Source organism: Mercenaria mercenaria, chromosome 16 (genome assembly GCF_021730395.1).
Source record: "Mercenaria mercenaria strain notata chromosome 16, MADL_Memer_1, whole genome shotgun sequence".
In the NCBI taxonomy this organism is placed as follows: Eukaryota; Metazoa; Mollusca; class Bivalvia; order Venerida; family Veneridae; genus Mercenaria; species Mercenaria mercenaria.
In genome coordinates this window covers 22,807,359-22,824,478 of record NC_069376.1, presented here as the reverse complement: position 1 = coordinate 22,824,478, position 17,120 = coordinate 22,807,359, and the positions used below count along the sequence as shown (strand labels likewise).

Below are 17,120 nucleotides of genomic sequence, written 5' to 3'. Positions count from 1 at the left end.
GTCTTTGATTCTCACGGCAGGTCACACTGCAAACAATATCGAATGAATTTTGACTGAATGTTCTTTTATTTTTGTTCACTCTCGTATTGCTAAGCATGTTTTAGTATATTTTGTTCTTGATATAACGATGAATGTACATGTTCAAGTTATATCAATAATTACTGTCCTGTTCATAAAGCATCTCACTAAATTTGCGCTAATTAGTGTTAATTGGCAGTACCAACGCCTGAGGAAATCCATATCACTGCTGATTATCGATTTTCTATAAATAGCCTAATTAACATGTGGTCATATTTTTGCGTGCTTGAAACGAAAACGGGACAATGCAGTCGAAAATTCGGTAACATTCTTAGATCACTTGGTTTAATATAACTTGCATTAATATAATATCTTACAATTTGATAGCTATGACGAACATTTAAGTTTGTTCTGACATATTTGAAAAGTGTTACAACTTGCTGGAAAAGCTATCAGAGGTACAAACTGGTATTGTCTATGGACCGGAAATGTTTCGAAACTTTTCCGTTGAAATTCCGTTTCTATTTTTAGCTGCGGATTATTGCTAGCAGAAGTAATTGTTCTTTATCAAATAAAGCCTTAAATTTCTAATTCTCATATTTGTTTACACCCCCCCCCCCCACCACCACCACCACTACCACTATAAGAGAACAGCAAATAATAGTAAATAAATTTACAATTGATATAATGTGTCTGACTAGCTGACATATTAACTTGAATGTCTTTTGTCAAAACACAGGGCTGATAAGACCGATCTATCTCATACAAATTTTCCTCTGGCTGCCTAGCCTTAAGGATCCGTGTCCAATGTGAACTGTAATCAATATGTTCGGCTTAATCTACTATAGGCTGAAACTACTATACTCAACTGGCCTTTTTGTTGCGTTTCCGTAGACGATTTCTATGAATCATCAACATGCGAGACCTATCGTATGAATGTTCAGCCTACAATATTTTATTTAAAATTGCAACTAAACATATATGCCCCTAACTCCTTGATGTATTATCATATATAACATTCAGCTACCACAATGTCTTGCTGTACCAGCAAATCCAAGACTCGTCTGTATATAAGCTGGACGTGTCCTACTACCAAAATGATCCTGTTCACATTACATATGCTATCGTCCATAGTTTTCGACTACCATCTATAACTACGACACCATCTCAATGGGTTTATAACACAAAATGTATTAATAGCCGCAACAATCGTGATCAAAAACAAAGTTTGACATGAACACGGACAGGGTCCTGAATTATTCCAGGTATCAAGTTTCTATCGTACTCAATATTACATCCAAACTTACCGCCTATGATAGATCAAGAATCCAAAACAATATTCTATTCAAATAGCTTAACTTATTGTCTTTCCAAAGTTGATGATTTTAACTTGCAAGGTAGGTTCACATTTCTTTGTTATGACCTCGTCGCTGTAGACAGAATTCCGACTGAATCACCCGTGTAAATGTGTAGCCCTTATGAGCTATACTTTCTCTATTAATTGATTGGTTCCATTCAAAAAGTATATAGTCTAATGCATGATACTGGGACCCAGCAACGGCAGCTATCAACACATAGCGACCATAAATATATGTTGTATATATAAACATATAAATTACGTAAAATCTTATTATATACAGCAAATAATAAAACATTAAAGAAATGCTATCAGAAAAAACATACAAATTAGTCCGACAGTAATAAACTGAGATTACAACTGAACATGTTTGACGATGTATTCTTATGACGAATAAAACAGATAATAATTTCCCGGCATCAATACCAGATTTTATTAGTTTATACCAAAAACATTTCCTATCAATTAATGTCTTGTAATCTAAAGTTAAATATGAATATAGTGTCGACAGTACCTGTAATTGACCCGGAATTCAATCTGAGTGTCAGTCTATGTTTTTGCCTAATTGTAATTTATGATAGATGTAAAAAAGCTTAGCAAAACAATTAACTTTTAAAAGGTAAGTTACTGTTTAAATTTTAATGATTTCTATATTTTTGGCAAATAAAAAAATGATAGTTATCGTCAACATGGTGGCCATTGTAATTTAACGTAGTCATGTTTAAAAGTTCAGCGGGGCGTTATGACAAAATGATACCGGGTACGCGCCTGCAAAATGCATTATCGCTGGACGTTGCTCGTGATGCCGACTAAACGGGATCACTTCCATTTTTACTATATATAGTTACACAGGTATTAAGGTAATAATTATATATCTAGTGACATATTTCTTTCGCAAGTTTCAGGAACACATTAAACACCGAGAACGTTATCTGGTTATCTAGTTAATGTTTTCAAACAAAAATCAGTAAGAAAAATATCTTAACATAAATACTAGCCGTGAGCGTGCACAGAAGCACTAGCGCATGCTTAAAGAATTAAAAATGTCAGTTTCAAAAATCCGACACAACCTTAATCAGACCATAGATGACCTAATCAAAAAATACACGTATGTATGAAACATTCTTCTTTTTTGAAATACTAAAGCGGTTTTGGCTTTTATCATTACTAATCTTGAATCAGTGAGTAATATTTCCAATTTATCCACATTGTTTTTTTCAATACTCTGGTCCAAAGTCTACTTCTTTTAAACAAACAACAGGTAAGCAGAACACGAGTTCACCTTCCGAACTCTATTCGCGGTGGAGCTACGCAACAACGGCGTATTTACAAATACCTAGGAGGAAAACTCCCGTGACACGGTGATGTATGGCACTGATACACGGCTACAAGATGTGAAACAGAAATTCATTGCTTAATGTAGGTTTCAAAACTTACACACTGACCGGACAACAAAGATGTGATGGAGGTAGAAATGTTAATTGTTCAATGAAAACAATGATTATGCTGATCTAGAAAATCAGGAATGGTTACTAGTAATAGTCAGTATATATCATGGCACTCTCGTTAAATAAAATCACAGGTAATACTCTACTTATGTTATAGCACAACTTTGACAGACTTCAGTTATGTTGCTAGGGAATAGATAAATGGTATAGCTTGTCCTGACAAGCGAGTTAAAAGCTGTTCACAGTTTATTCCCATCAACCTATCTCTTAACTAATCAGAAAGTATGCTCAGTGTACATTTTTATTTTTCTTTGCTTTTTGTGACTGGACCTTCAAAGCTGGATTGTTTGTCGGAAATTTTCTTACAGCTGGAAGAGTAGTGACTGCTTTCCTTTCTGTCCTTCGAATACCTGACACTTTTCCTGTATTTTGTAGCGCTTGAACAACACTTGCATCCCCCAAACTGAAATGCAGTTAAATTCAATAAAATTGTTTATCAATTGCACGTTCCTTTGGTTTATTTCTTACACGGGTATGGGGAAGTTGTTTTGAACTTAAAGATAGCTTGAGGTCAAAGGTAAACGTATCATAGAGTTTGTCAATGCTGCCGAGGAAAATAAACACATGTCAGTATCCGGAAGAAGAAAAAAATAGTTCGGATAATTTATGTTCAATAATCAGGTCAGATTTTAACTTGTGAGTAAGTAAGTAACGACTTTTTTCAAAATAAATAAATGATGACATATTTGTTAAACCACTTTTCAGTACGGTGGGTTTTGAAATATATTACTGTTTCCTTACTACCGTAAAATAATCTATTAATACATGCCATCGTGTTTATCAATATCTAACTGAATGAAAGCACACTAACTATATCTGAATTTCATAGATTCTATCATCGCCGTAAGAGTGTACTGCGCGCTGACCATTATCCCAACGAACCTGAAAATAAGGCAACAAGTCTATGATATGTATAACGCTGTTGTACATTAATTAACATTCTAGTCCAATCAAACAAAATATTAATTTCATGAAGGAAGTACAACGGAAAGATATGTCCCAAAGAGATGTACACCGACCTACTAATATTAATTACACTTCAAAGGAATTGAACAAAGACATATATAAATACAAGGAAACACTATCTAAAGGCACACAACAATAACTAATTCGTTTGTAATTTTATTCATATTACATGCAAGCGGGTTATTTTGCGATGATCAACGGTACTGAATTTTTTGAGAAATATAAACTTCAGTTTTTATGGCACTGTTGCGTCTAGCTCCGCGTGAGAGGTGTTTGCACATTTCATTATCTCTCATGAACAGACTCGGTCAAACCGAGTCTGCTATTATTCTCTTGGTTGCATTCTTTGCTTCCAAAGGATCTTTTTACAGATTTTATTATTCATTTTATCAGATTTCCGCAAAAGGCGATGGTAGGGGAGCGCGAGGAGTGTTGTACACTTCTTTATCCCTTGTGAACTATCTCTTGTGAACATGAACAATTTCCAATCATTTGTTATTAAGAATCTTTGTTGACAATTTTTTTCTGAAAATGCATTCCTACATATGAAAGTCACGTTATTACAAGAACGAGTTAACATACATTTTACACAGTATATTCACCCAAAATAGACTCCAAGAAAATATTATTCAAATCCTTAGATTAAATATAACTGTTTATATTTGTACATACGTGTATTTGAATTATGAATTAAATTCTGTTTAAACCAAACCGAGTCTACAATTATTTTTCTTGGCATGCTTTTAAAGGATTTTCATGAAGATTTTCTTTACAATGACTCAGTAATGCATCTGGTCACTCGACTTCGGCTTAGGTACAACATGTTCCATGTCGCATTTAAGTGTCCGACTACGGATACATATATTTACCACAGCTTTTCTGATGCCATCTTCATTCACCTGCATCCTATACACTACGCCAGTACTGCCTGGTTCTGTAACGTCACTTTGCCAGTCTTTCCCTTAACAACAATAGGTGAAAAGATACAATTAACCTGTCCTCGTAGTGATATCAAAGTACTCAGAAAGTTTACAACTTGAAACGATCAGTCCTAAGCCTTGCTTTAAATCCTACTTATATAGAAGATATGATAATTTTTGCCCATAAAGGGAAACATCAAATTTATAAATCTTCAGTACTAACCAGGACATACGACACAGCCTACATCGAGTGGTTGCCCGGGTAAAGGTATCCGTGGCTCTTCCACTTGAAACACGGTATACTGGTCCAAGTGACCATAATTGTATTGTCTGATTTCATCATTTTCGTCCCAGTGTACCCACACCATGTCTCCTATGAGATTGAATTATATACAATTACAAAGTAAACACAATTGTATGACTAATTCATTTTTATATCTTTACTTATGCTGATTTTTCTACTGGTTACCTCCTCGGAAAACGACTAAAGGAAACGAGGCATTATTGGAAAATGGTCAGTATTGCGAAAGTGGCTATCAGACAAATACAACACAATTAAAGCCTTCCGAATATCAATATGACACAAATTCCTTGATGGTTTGCTTTTAATATTTTGACACTGAAATTTAATGACTCAAATGAGGAAAAAAATAATATCATTATGCAATTTTCGCATTGGTACATATTTACGGTAGAGATGATGTCCAACGACGGTTCCCGGCCCGTTCCCATCATGGTCTTCGCCGTTCCAATCCGGTCCCCGCCGAACCCTTGTACCAATAGGTAACACTCTTTCATTCCGGCTTTCTTCATATGGGTTTTGGTCTTGTCTGAGCATTGCGTCGTATATTTTACTTCTGTCGTCATCTAGTATTTCTTGCATATGTGCCTTAAAAATCGTTCAATTTATATTATATTCGCAGTTACCAATTATAGTTACAAATTGTGAAACATACTCAATGCAACTTGCTAGATACAACTAATGTTAAAACATGACTGACCGCCTTGTAAACGTAAATCGTATATTTACACTGGCAAATATGAACGCTTTTAAGTTTTAAATGAATATCAAATTTTAAACTAAAACGTTAAATTTCGGTGACACTTAAAGAACATACACACGCACGCACGCATGTGTGCACACAATTGTACATTTGACAGAAATCACTATCATCTTCAAAACAATAGAAATATTGCATGTAAGAGTATGCAGATATCATGCAGTAATGAGCATGTACATATGATAATCAATTTTACAAAGTTATGTAACTTTCCAAAAGCAGCTTGGAAAATATACTTACAAAATCTCTCCCAGTAATTTCTGGGTCTCCGCGAGGTACAGCAAAACGACCCCCTCCAAACAATGCAAAAGATGGCAGAAATTTATTCTAAAAGTATAAATAAACATATCTGGAACTTTATGTGCAAATCTCACTATATAGTTTCAGTTTTCCTTATTCAGCTTTTATTCTACGTTTCTGGTTCCCTTTGTCACAAAAGAAGCAAATCAATGAAATTTGCATTTCAGCAAATATTCAGGAATTGGATATCATTCTAAATAATATTATACTGTCTTTTGACATAGAGTCTTTACAATAAACTAATATTGCTTAGGTAATTTACAGTAAGTGTCATTCATTGCTTGCACAGTTGCAGAGTTAATAACGATATCCGTCTATATAACAGCTACACGGAAAATGGCATTATATACTTGTGTTGAATATGCATCCATGCCTCCTGAACACAAGGTAAGTCAGGTATAAGAATGTTACTTACAGAGAGGAACAGCCTCCTAGAGAAATGAACACCATCTCTGAAGTTTAACACCCGACGTCCTTGTTCTTTACTTAAGATTAAGTTCAAAAACTCCTGCAAATAACATACAGTTCCGTATCAAAATTTTGTTATTTAAGTAAATGTCATACAACAGTATTACTACGCTGGATTTTGTCTCTACACAGATGCATTTGTGAAATAGAAGGCTCAGATAATTGCTTTAGATACAACTATTACTTTCAAAGCAGCGGAGAATTAGGCAAAGCACATTTGTGTTTCTGGTTTCATAGCCAAAAATAAGGTTGGAAGGTAGGCCAGTTGACGAGAGATTGTTAAGATGACTGGTATCTGATGCATTATGATCAAAGCTGTTGTTTGTAAGTGAAATTGATAATGAATTAAAAGTAATATAGCATGGTTCAATACATAAACAGAAACATTGTACAAACTCAATGCATGCATTATTCATTTGAGATTTTGACAGCATTTAAATAAAAACATATTATACATCGTTTGTTTATGTTGGTAAAGTGTAAGATCTATGACTGTTTTGTTCAGCGTTTTATAATTTTCACGTACTGGTATTTCTAAACTAAGTACGTTTTACACACCGGTATTACCAGCATATTAATACTGCAAAATACTGAACAAAGCAGCTGTCTACAGATGCTGTCTTCCTGTATTGTACAGTGGCAGGAAAAATCGAAACATTTTAGAAGTCCGATTAATGTCCCAAGACTGCGGCCCATGTAATTTAATACGCGGTTGATTTTTATTGCTAATTAATCTAAAGTTTTACATTCATAGGCTACCTGGTCTCCTGAAACTTCATGAGCCTCAGGTCCAAATCTATTTAGACAGTAAATAATGTATACTGTAACATGACAGGCTTTCTCTCTTGCCAGTTATTAAATTACACAATCGTATTAAGTAGCCCTGCCAGTTAGACGGACTTAGTAAATGTATCTGGGTTTTTTTTACATTTTTTCTAACCGGAAAGTAAAATTCTTATTCCGGGGTATCCGGCTACTGTGAATTAATTTGGCTGTTTCAACCACTTCTGGCCACTGGGCTCCTTCTTTAATTCAGTATATCTTCGTTCAACTGTCCGTGATTAAGCTGTTATTTAAGCTGATTAATGTCCAAGGCAATGAATTGTTTCACCACTCACCCCCCCCCCCCCCCCCGCCACCCTTCCCCCAGCACCAGCTTTAACGGAACTCTACAGTGCACTGCTGAATGATCGCCATAGTTTCAAAAGAGCAGAAAAGTTAAGAACTCTGAGTCCTAGTAAGGAACAAATTCTAAGGGCCGCTATATATCACGCAGTCTAAAGAATTAAAAATGCAAACATATATTTTCAGCTTATATCTTTATTCAGACAAAATGAACGTTTTAGAGAAACGATATTTACCATGTTTGCATTTCCTACTGGAACACAGAAAAGATCAATGTCGCGCTTATGTAGTCCTCCAACCTCGTTTATCAATGACGCCTTTGTCTGAAGAATACATTCTCTAATTACAGTACTGTACAAATGTTTCATGTTTGTGATAGAAATGTTAACTATTATAAAAGCCGTCATATTCAATGAAACAGAAAATAAAATCTTTAACTGGGCTATTCGCAAATTTGAGGCTAAAACGTATTCGAATTTTTGATAATCGAGTTAAAAATTCCTTCTAAAAAAATATTTGGTTAGCTGAGGAAATAGAGGTCGGAAAAGGCAATTGTCTCAGACTGGTTAGTGTCCGGTGCTTGAATATGTAGTATATGTACACGATATCCCGTTAGCTTTCTACTGTAAAAATACAAATATCAAAACTACCTCGTCCATTTTATCCTGATCTGCTATATCAGAACCTCTGTGAAGGCAAAGTTCTGTTGGTTCCCCGTCAGTTATTAGTACTATTTTCGTGTTAACCTGCATTCCATTTATTAACTTAAATTCCTCATCTGAAATTTGAGGTGAATTGAGAAAGCGCTAAACAAAAGAGAAGAGCAAAAAATTCAGATTCTGTAATTTACCTGTTCACTACAGGAAACTGCCAATTTCTCAGTATGAACAAACTTTGGAGGACGAATAATATAAGAAATAATGTCTTTGATCAAATCGTCACGGAGAATATACAGAGATATTAAACCCTTGTCTTAGAATGGTTAAAGGTCATTTTTGGGGAAGTAGGTGAGGAATTTAGCTCCGTTCTGTATACAATTACATAGTTCAATAAAGTGATGGTACGATTATGATAAGGGATTAAATAATTATATACTGTGAATTTCTGTTCATTAATATACAAAAATCAAATTCTTTATGTTATAAATGTTGATATATACAAGCATAGACAAACCAATCTAATAAAATGAAAAGTTTATGTACATTTATTTTATTAGTCTTGGGAGACAAAAGCGAAACGCCACGTCATAGTGTGCTAAATAAATGTGCACTAAACAGCTTGCGTTTTGATATCAGAAAATCTGTATCCATATCAGTCCATCTGTAATATGGGTCATGTTCTAAATGTGTGTTAGTACTATAAACCATCGCTGTACAATATGGGTCATGTTCTAAATGTGTGTTAGTACTATAAACCATCGCTGTACAATATGGGTCATGTTCTAAATGTGTGTTAGTACTATAAACCATCGCTGTACAATATGGGTCATGTTCTAAATGTGTGTTAGTACTATAAACCATCGCTGTACAATATGGGTCATGTTCTAAATGTGTGTAAGTACTATAAACTATCGCTGTACAATATGGGACATGTTCTAAATGTGTGTAAGTACTATAAACCATCGCTGTACAATATGGGTCATGTTCTAAATGTGTGCAAGTACTATAAACTATCGCTGTACAATATGGGACATGTTCTAAATGTGTGTAAGTACTATCGCTGTACAATATGGGTCATGTTCTAAATGTGTGTTAGTACTATAAACGATCGCTGTACAAAGATCCTTTGGAAGCACAGAACGCAACCAAGGGAAATAACAAAGACCCAGTTTGACTGAATCCATTAATAAGAGGTAGAGAAAAGTGCAACACCAAACGTCCCTTTACACTTTAGCGGAAATCTATTATAAATTAAGATTGAGTCAATTCTATAGCCACCCCAATGACCTATAGATACATACCTAAAAACTGCAAGTCTACGAACGAGGCGACATACATACACATAAACGTTTAATGAAAACTGTTTTGGTGTGGTCATCATTAGAGAAGAGATTTTCGTGATATATCATATCAAATACATCACAAACATAAATAAAAAGAAATGAGATATAAACGAGATATTTACTTTTTGGTGATACAGCAACAGCATGTGCCATCAAAAGACCTCCATAAAGTGGACTTGGTCCCCCTAGCTGTACACTCTCTGTAAAATTGTTTGTTAAAGTTTACTGTAGATAATCCGTTTATATTACATAGATTATTAGGGCTACTTTACAAGAAAACATACTTAACTTCAATAGGACCACATTGTATTCTTTTCGGTTATAGACCTTTCCTTAAATTTAAATTTTTGATGTCACTTATCCACGAAGAAATAAATATCAGAAAATAATTTAAAAAAAAAAAGAAATACCCGTTGATCATCATTTTTTTTTTTTTTTTACCTTAAACTGATACCCTACAGTACAGTAGTATAATTTTCACTTACTTAATTGGTAAAAATACACGGTTCTCACACAAAATGCACCATTCAATTACATCTTAATTCTATAAAATAAGATAGAAATATTTTTTACACCAGGATCACATTACATGTTCAATATTCACCTCGGAAACCCCTAGACACTTTCAACCAATCAGAAGCCGTATGAGTTACTTCCCACTGATCAAAAACCATTATAACCGAAATGTGACGCGTATAAATATTGAAACTGTGGTTAAATTGCATTTGTATTATTGTTTCTTTATTTGATATTTTTTGTTTACTTGAAAAAAATATACTCATTAAAGCACCCATTAAAATATGCATGCATACTTTGTACCATAAACGTAGTTCTAGTAGATATAAAGAAGTATTTGAATTACCGACTGCAGCTCGTAATGAGGCAAAGTCATTCGTGTAACGCTGAAGACATCTTGTCTGTGAACCATAGGTAACGATGCTAACATACTCTTTGTTACTGACTCTTGGGGCAATCTGCTCTAAACCTGGTGAACACAGTTATTAAACACATGTGTTTATTAACATAATAAATTAAACAAAACATAGAAATGACTTTTAACATAAATACATAAGATAAAGCAAACCACGTACTATTTTTTATTTATATACAGATGTTTTCAATGTTAAGGTTTTGAACTGGCTATATTAGGCAGGAAAACAAAAACCTTTAAGATAATCCATGACGAAAGTATGCGCTTCTACCCAAGCATCGCCATTTGCCATACTAGCAGATGTATCCAGAAGTAAAATTGTCTTTGCGCCTTCGAGCTCACTGATCTCTGTTTTTCTTGCTAGCAATAAATAATATCACATTTATCTTAATTAAAATGTACGACCTGACCAGCCAAAAAGAAGCATTTTCCTTCCAATTTATTGATGTTAAAATCAGATATATATACCATAGCATCAGAGGTAACGAATTGTTATGGAAAAATACACAGCTGTCTTGAGAAGAAGTCCACGGCTAATCTGGAGACGTTCAAAATAATTCAAAATCATGATGCAAATAAAGTATTATTCAAAACTTCGTATTATATAATATATGTTTATTTTGTAACACAAATCTGGAGGATGAATAACATTTTATTATTGAAAGTTTTCTTTATACTGCATTAAGACGTCAGCACATTAGAAGATAATAATTATAGGTTTCATCCTAATTCTATCATATTTACTAGCCTGATTAAAACTGAAAACCTCTAATAAATGTTACAAAAAGCATCTTTCATGTTGTAACATAGCATATAGATTGCTGTCTCTCCGTCTATCACAGATGCAACACATATTTGGTATGAAGTTTGCATACATTTTTGTATTTACTGCTATCTCGTTACACATTCTGCACAATTACATTGTATATCTTTTGTGATTCTGTAATATTGTTGCATGTACATGGACAAAAATGGCTTAATACATGAAAAAGTTATATATACATGTAGCTGAAATTTTGACGACGATTTTTGCATTTCATTGCTCGACAGAAAAAAAAAATCAAAATCTCGGACAGTCATTTCAGACAAAATTGATAGGCTAGTCAATACAAAAAAAAAAAAAAAAAAAAAAAACAAAAAAAAAAAAAACAAACAATAATTTAGGCTAGTCAAAATTTTCACTCAAATTTTCAATAGATTTTTTTTTGTTCTCAGTTACAGCATCAGGCACTAGATGTAGATATAGTTCTATCCGTATAAGATGCTGAATAGTATTAGAGAAACAATCATTGGAAAGAGTATATTCATTACAGGAAATGGTAGAAAATAAGTTAAAAACATTAAGAATGTCTAAGTCCGTCTTTGACACATATATGCAACATTCACCATTTCATTATCGTACAGCTACAGGTGTGGTATAGCATCAATAAGACTAGTCACTAGGAGGTGTGAAACGTATCAATAAAATCTGTGAAAAGATCCTTTGGAAGCATAGAACGCAACCAATGCAAGACAGTAGCTGTTTTAACAGTTGTCACACTGTCCACTCTGTATATAATTCAGGGAAGCAACCTGTCAGAATCCTTATCTTATCTATTGACAGTGATTCTAATCATTTATCTGATGATAAGAAACTAAATACTCTTTTTCAAATCACTGTACAGCTAAGTTTACAGACAAATCCAGCTTTAACATTTTAAGACATAGAAGAATTTTAATTTACTGTAGATAATAAGATGTATAGTAGGACTATCATATTTTATATGTAGTAAAAGGACATTGTGAATATGACAGCTTATGTCAAATCTGATTTGATGTGATAAATATTTTAAACTGTTTTAAATGTATTATTCTAAATCATATTAAAAAGGTAAAAGCAAACGAGCACCTTTTGGATCTTGACGTATTTATATATCTGTATCATACTTAGCAATATATTTAGGATGTAAAGATAAATGAAGTTAAATTAAGCCATATTTTATTAATTAAATGTTATATTTCTCTGGTTTCTTTATAGAACCTGTATAAAACTTACCATTCAGAACTTCGGCTTTAGCTTCTACTTCCCAAACCACTTTAGACAAGTAAAACTCCTTCTTGGTCTGTTGTTCTCCTAGCTCAGATAAACTAGCAGAAATCGGAACCAATGTGGCATCAGCTACCGGAACTAATGCGGTACACATACCTGGCAAAAACATAGATACTATAACGCTCTATTTAGGTGTGTTAAAATTGTTTTTTGTCTTGGAATGTGAAAAGAAGTGTTTGAAAAAAATGATTTATTTTTAGTGTTCAGTCATTTTTAATAACAGTAGAAGAAGTATTGATAGTATTATTATTATAATTATTACATTGTATTATTATTATTATTATTATTATTATTACGGTACTTTTTTAGACTCAGAGTCAGATATTAATAAAGACTTATACTTATAAAATACAAATATTTTTTTCGTAATTAAATGTATAAATCTTACTATTTTGAGGAATCCGTTCGTTTGTCCGTGTAAAGTTAACTTTCCTAGAAAAATTGCCCCTGAAATTGTACAGTATTAAAATAACTTTGATTTACCCCCATCAAGCTTAACTTCTGTTAAATTACTTCCAGTTGGATAGCGGGGTCATGTCCGTATAACTAAGGTTGATTTACCCCCATCAAGCTTAACTTCTGTTAAATTACTTCCAGTTGGATAGCGGGTCATTGTCCGTATAACTAAGGTTGATTTACCCCATCAAGCTTAACTTCTGATAAATTACTTCCAGTTGGATAGCGGGGTCATGTCCGTAGAACTAAGGTTGATTTACTCCATCAAGCTTAACTTCTGTTAAATTACTTCCAGTTGGATAGCGGGGCCATGTCCGTATAACTAAGGTTCGTTGCATAGTTTTCACTGTACACCGCACACAGTTTTCACTGTACACCGCACACTATCTTATTGTAGTATCATTCACTAGCGAAAAACACTTTTTAATCTATGTAGGTGAATCCTACATTTCCGTAAGCTTCGGCGAAATGTTTGAAAGTTCATAATAAATACTTACGTTTTTTATTGGGGTGGTTTAAGATGAATACACTATGATTTGAAGTATGACATGAATTGCTGTTTATTATGATCATGGCATTTGATAAGCTTTAAATCGCTTATCACATGCATACCGCTCCCAAAAACCTCGTTCCTTAATAGATGTATAGCAATGCTCAAGTGGACATTGAAAAGGAGTTTCGAAGGGCTGTACTTAAGGTTAATTACTATATTCGAGTTCGTTTTATCAGAGTTTAACTGTATTGGTATTGATGATGTAGAAAAAAAAATAGAATATTCAAATTAGAAAGCTTCTTTTCCCTCCATAACGTCTCTTTAGTATACTTAAATTAGATTTAACTAACTCTTCCTAACGTCTCTAGGTACATTATCTCAATCAGATACATTGTATTTTCAATTGTTTGCACTGACCTTCCAGTAATTGATGTTTCGTTATTTTCGGGTAGGTGGAAGTTTTTCTCATGTCCATCGTCTCCATCGTCAATTACAGGATATTCAGCACCTCGATCTCTTGTTGCCCTTCTTTTATCTGACTTTTGTGGTGCCCTATCCTTATTCCTTTTCAATGATTTTGGCGTAGGTTCAATACTCTCTGTTGACGCACCAATTTGAGCTTGCATAGAATCTTGCTTTCTTTTCATGGAATTTAATTCTTGAAACAATGTGTTTATATTTTCATCACGTTCTCTGTCCTTTTCTTCGATATGTTTCACTCTTCTTTTCATATCTCTGATGTCTTTAAACACAATATCTCAATAAAATAAATGAATACGTTTGTAAAAGGGCAGCAAATATACTGTAATAAACATGTATCGAGTTATTATAGCCAAGTAAATCAAAGTAAGCATTTTCCTCCTATCGGTTTAACTTAATATGTTTCTACATAGTTTAGTGAGTGGTTCTCGTTTTAATAGGTTTCATACAGGTATAAAGTGCACAGAGATGGAAACCGAATAAAACTTGTTAAACTAGCTTGTACTGGCCTGTTGGGGTTTTAAAAATGGTTGTACAAAAATATTACCATCTCGGTCAGACCTTAGATGTACTGATTACCAGATAGGTTCTACGTTTTAGAAAATTTGAAAAACGATCATTTCAATAAAAGAACTTTAATTAATAGCATTACCTGCAAAGGTCACATCATCGAAAATAGTTTTATTAGGTAAGGTAAAATGGACATATATTGTATGACAAAGTGCAAACAGGTATTGTAGAAGCATCCATGGAAGCGCATTTGGATTGTAAATGTTTGGAAGTGGTTTGTGTACATGTTGTTTTCATTTAATGTTTAAGATCTTTAGAATGCAGTCTTACTTACTGGTATCTATGTTTTCGGCGAGTGTCAAACTGAAATAAACAATGCTTGTGAGAATAAGAACGGGATATCGTGTTTTAAAATCAGACTGAAAAGTTTGCACAACTGGAATACGACCTGGAATATCTTAATTCAAATGGTTTGTAAATATATATTGTTGTTTGTAAATTGTTTGTAGTCCTGTTTGGCGCCATATAACCTATACTGTGTTGGTGCGCCGTAAAACCCAAATAAATAAATAGTAAGACATAAAAGTACCATTTAATAAAATATCAAATTACCTTGAGAAAGGAACTGAATAGGAAATCCTCCCTTATACAAGCTAACCTGGATGTATCACATGCCAATATCAAAACACTTATAAGATACAGATATATTTACAATCCATTTGAATTCAGATATTCCAGGTCGTATTCCAGTTTATAAGAGGTATGTGTGCTATCTCTCTTTGGTTTAATCTTATCGATCTCTTCATTTTAGTATAGAATTGTACACAACTGAAGTATAAGATTTAGGGTGATGATAAGAACTCCTCTAGTCTCGTTTACCGTTGTCTCTTAGTGGTAATGTACTCAATGATTAAAATAGGCAATTGTTCATGTAGATGTCATTTTTGTACATTGATGAGACAAAAATAAACTATACATACATACATTATTAGTAACATTGATCGTTAATTCAGTTCAAACCTGTAACCTTGTCTTGAACATTGAACACTTTCAACGATTTTAATGTTACATTTTGGAAATTTTGAAAAATCAAAAAAAAAATCAATGATGTGTAAACAGTGTCTTTAACAACTGGCTTTTCGATTACACCTAGATTTTGATAATAAACATATTTTGCTAATCTTGCGATTTTTCTTTAAAACCCTTGAGTTTACGTTGAAAAATCGATGAAAACGAACTTACCAGTTACACAATTCTGAACACCCAGACCACTCGCTCATCTGAGTGATCCTTTTCAGCATAGATCTGCAGGCATTTCGAGTCTCTTCGATTTTTATATGGATAGCGTTTATCTGAAAATCCGATTTGTAGAGTTATGCAATGCAAGAGATCATCATTCGTGATAATTATATTTCTAAATATTTAATTGTGACAGATGTTTCAATTTTCGATGTCATAAAATGCTTAATGTATGTCTTTGGTTGTTTCCAACTGAGTGTTAATAAAAATATAGGTCTCTGCACAACTCTATAGTATTATCAATGTAAAATGCTCATTTACACATAATCGATAAAAACACGTATCTTTCAAAATAGAACTTCAAAATAGGTATTTGGGTACATACACGCAAATTTAAACCTTTATAATTATGTTTTAAATCTAAATCTATATTATTCATAATATTGTATACTTACTTGCTCTTCCATTTTAGATGTCTAACACAAACATAATATAATATTTGTATTCTGACTTAAACGAATTTCAAGTATAAATTCACAAAACCAGGAAGTAGACAAAAATCCATGGAAATTGTATATCTTTATCTTTAAAATTCTCCATACCGACTGTTTAATATTTGGTTGATATGTGCAATTAAAGTAAAACAAGCTTGATAATGTTTTCCGCAGGATTTTCCAATAAAAATCCATACACTGACTTTTTACAGGTAAAAAGAAAGTACACTATTAATTGTAAAATCCAAAGGGTATACCAGTGTTAGTTTAAATAGGACACGAAATCTAAAAATAACTTTATCGATAACGATTTTTTATTTATGTGAAACAATTAAAGAATCGTTCACACCATGCATAAAATTATGGTAATTGTAATGAACAGAAACTTGTCCTGGGATCGAGAGGATTTCGTCACCTAGATCACCCGAGGCTGACAATATTCCATATCGCCTGATTTATAACATAACAGTACTTAAACATATACTTAGATCCAATATTATATAAGCACACCCCAACTCCACCATTCCACACAAACACACATCCCTCCTCTACCACGCCAATGCACAATCCAATAAATGACTCCAGTCGTCAACGACTATGTTATAGGATAATAAGCACAGCAGGGGGTCCTCACAAGATCACGAAAACGTGTGAAATATTTATTTTATTTATGTTATTTGGTATAATGTCGCACCGCGCCGAT

At 33.4% G+C, this 17,120-nt stretch overlaps 1 protein-coding gene across 2 annotated transcripts; it reads right to left on the bottom strand.

Annotated features, from left to right (window-relative positions):
- Positions 1-1,793: 1,793 nt before the first annotated feature.
- Positions 1,794-16,930, bottom strand: LOC123540965 (uncharacterized). 2 transcript variants are annotated; one of them, XM_053526366.1, is made up of 18 exons: positions 16,379-16,930; positions 15,927-16,036; positions 15,019-15,047; positions 14,112-14,451; positions 13,134-13,192; positions 12,692-12,841; positions 10,891-11,016; positions 10,588-10,710; positions 9,848-9,925; positions 8,374-8,501; positions 7,960-8,046; positions 6,546-6,638; positions 6,071-6,157; positions 5,460-5,658; positions 4,993-5,142; positions 4,719-4,810; positions 3,695-3,765; positions 1,794-3,286 (listed from the first exon to the last, which is right to left on the bottom strand). In XM_053526366.1, the coding sequence occupies exons 1-18, from the start codon at positions 16,388-16,390 to the stop codon at positions 3,112-3,114; spliced, it is 2,109 nt and encodes a 702-aa protein (XP_053382341.1). In that variant the 5' UTR covers positions 16,391-16,930; the 3' UTR covers positions 1,794-3,111. The 2 variants fall into 2 exon arrangements, with proteins under 2 accessions (XP_053382341.1, XP_053382342.1); XM_053526367.1 differs by having other exon boundaries at positions 14,112-14,436; positions 16,379-16,929.
- Positions 16,931-17,120: the final 190 nt, after the last annotated feature.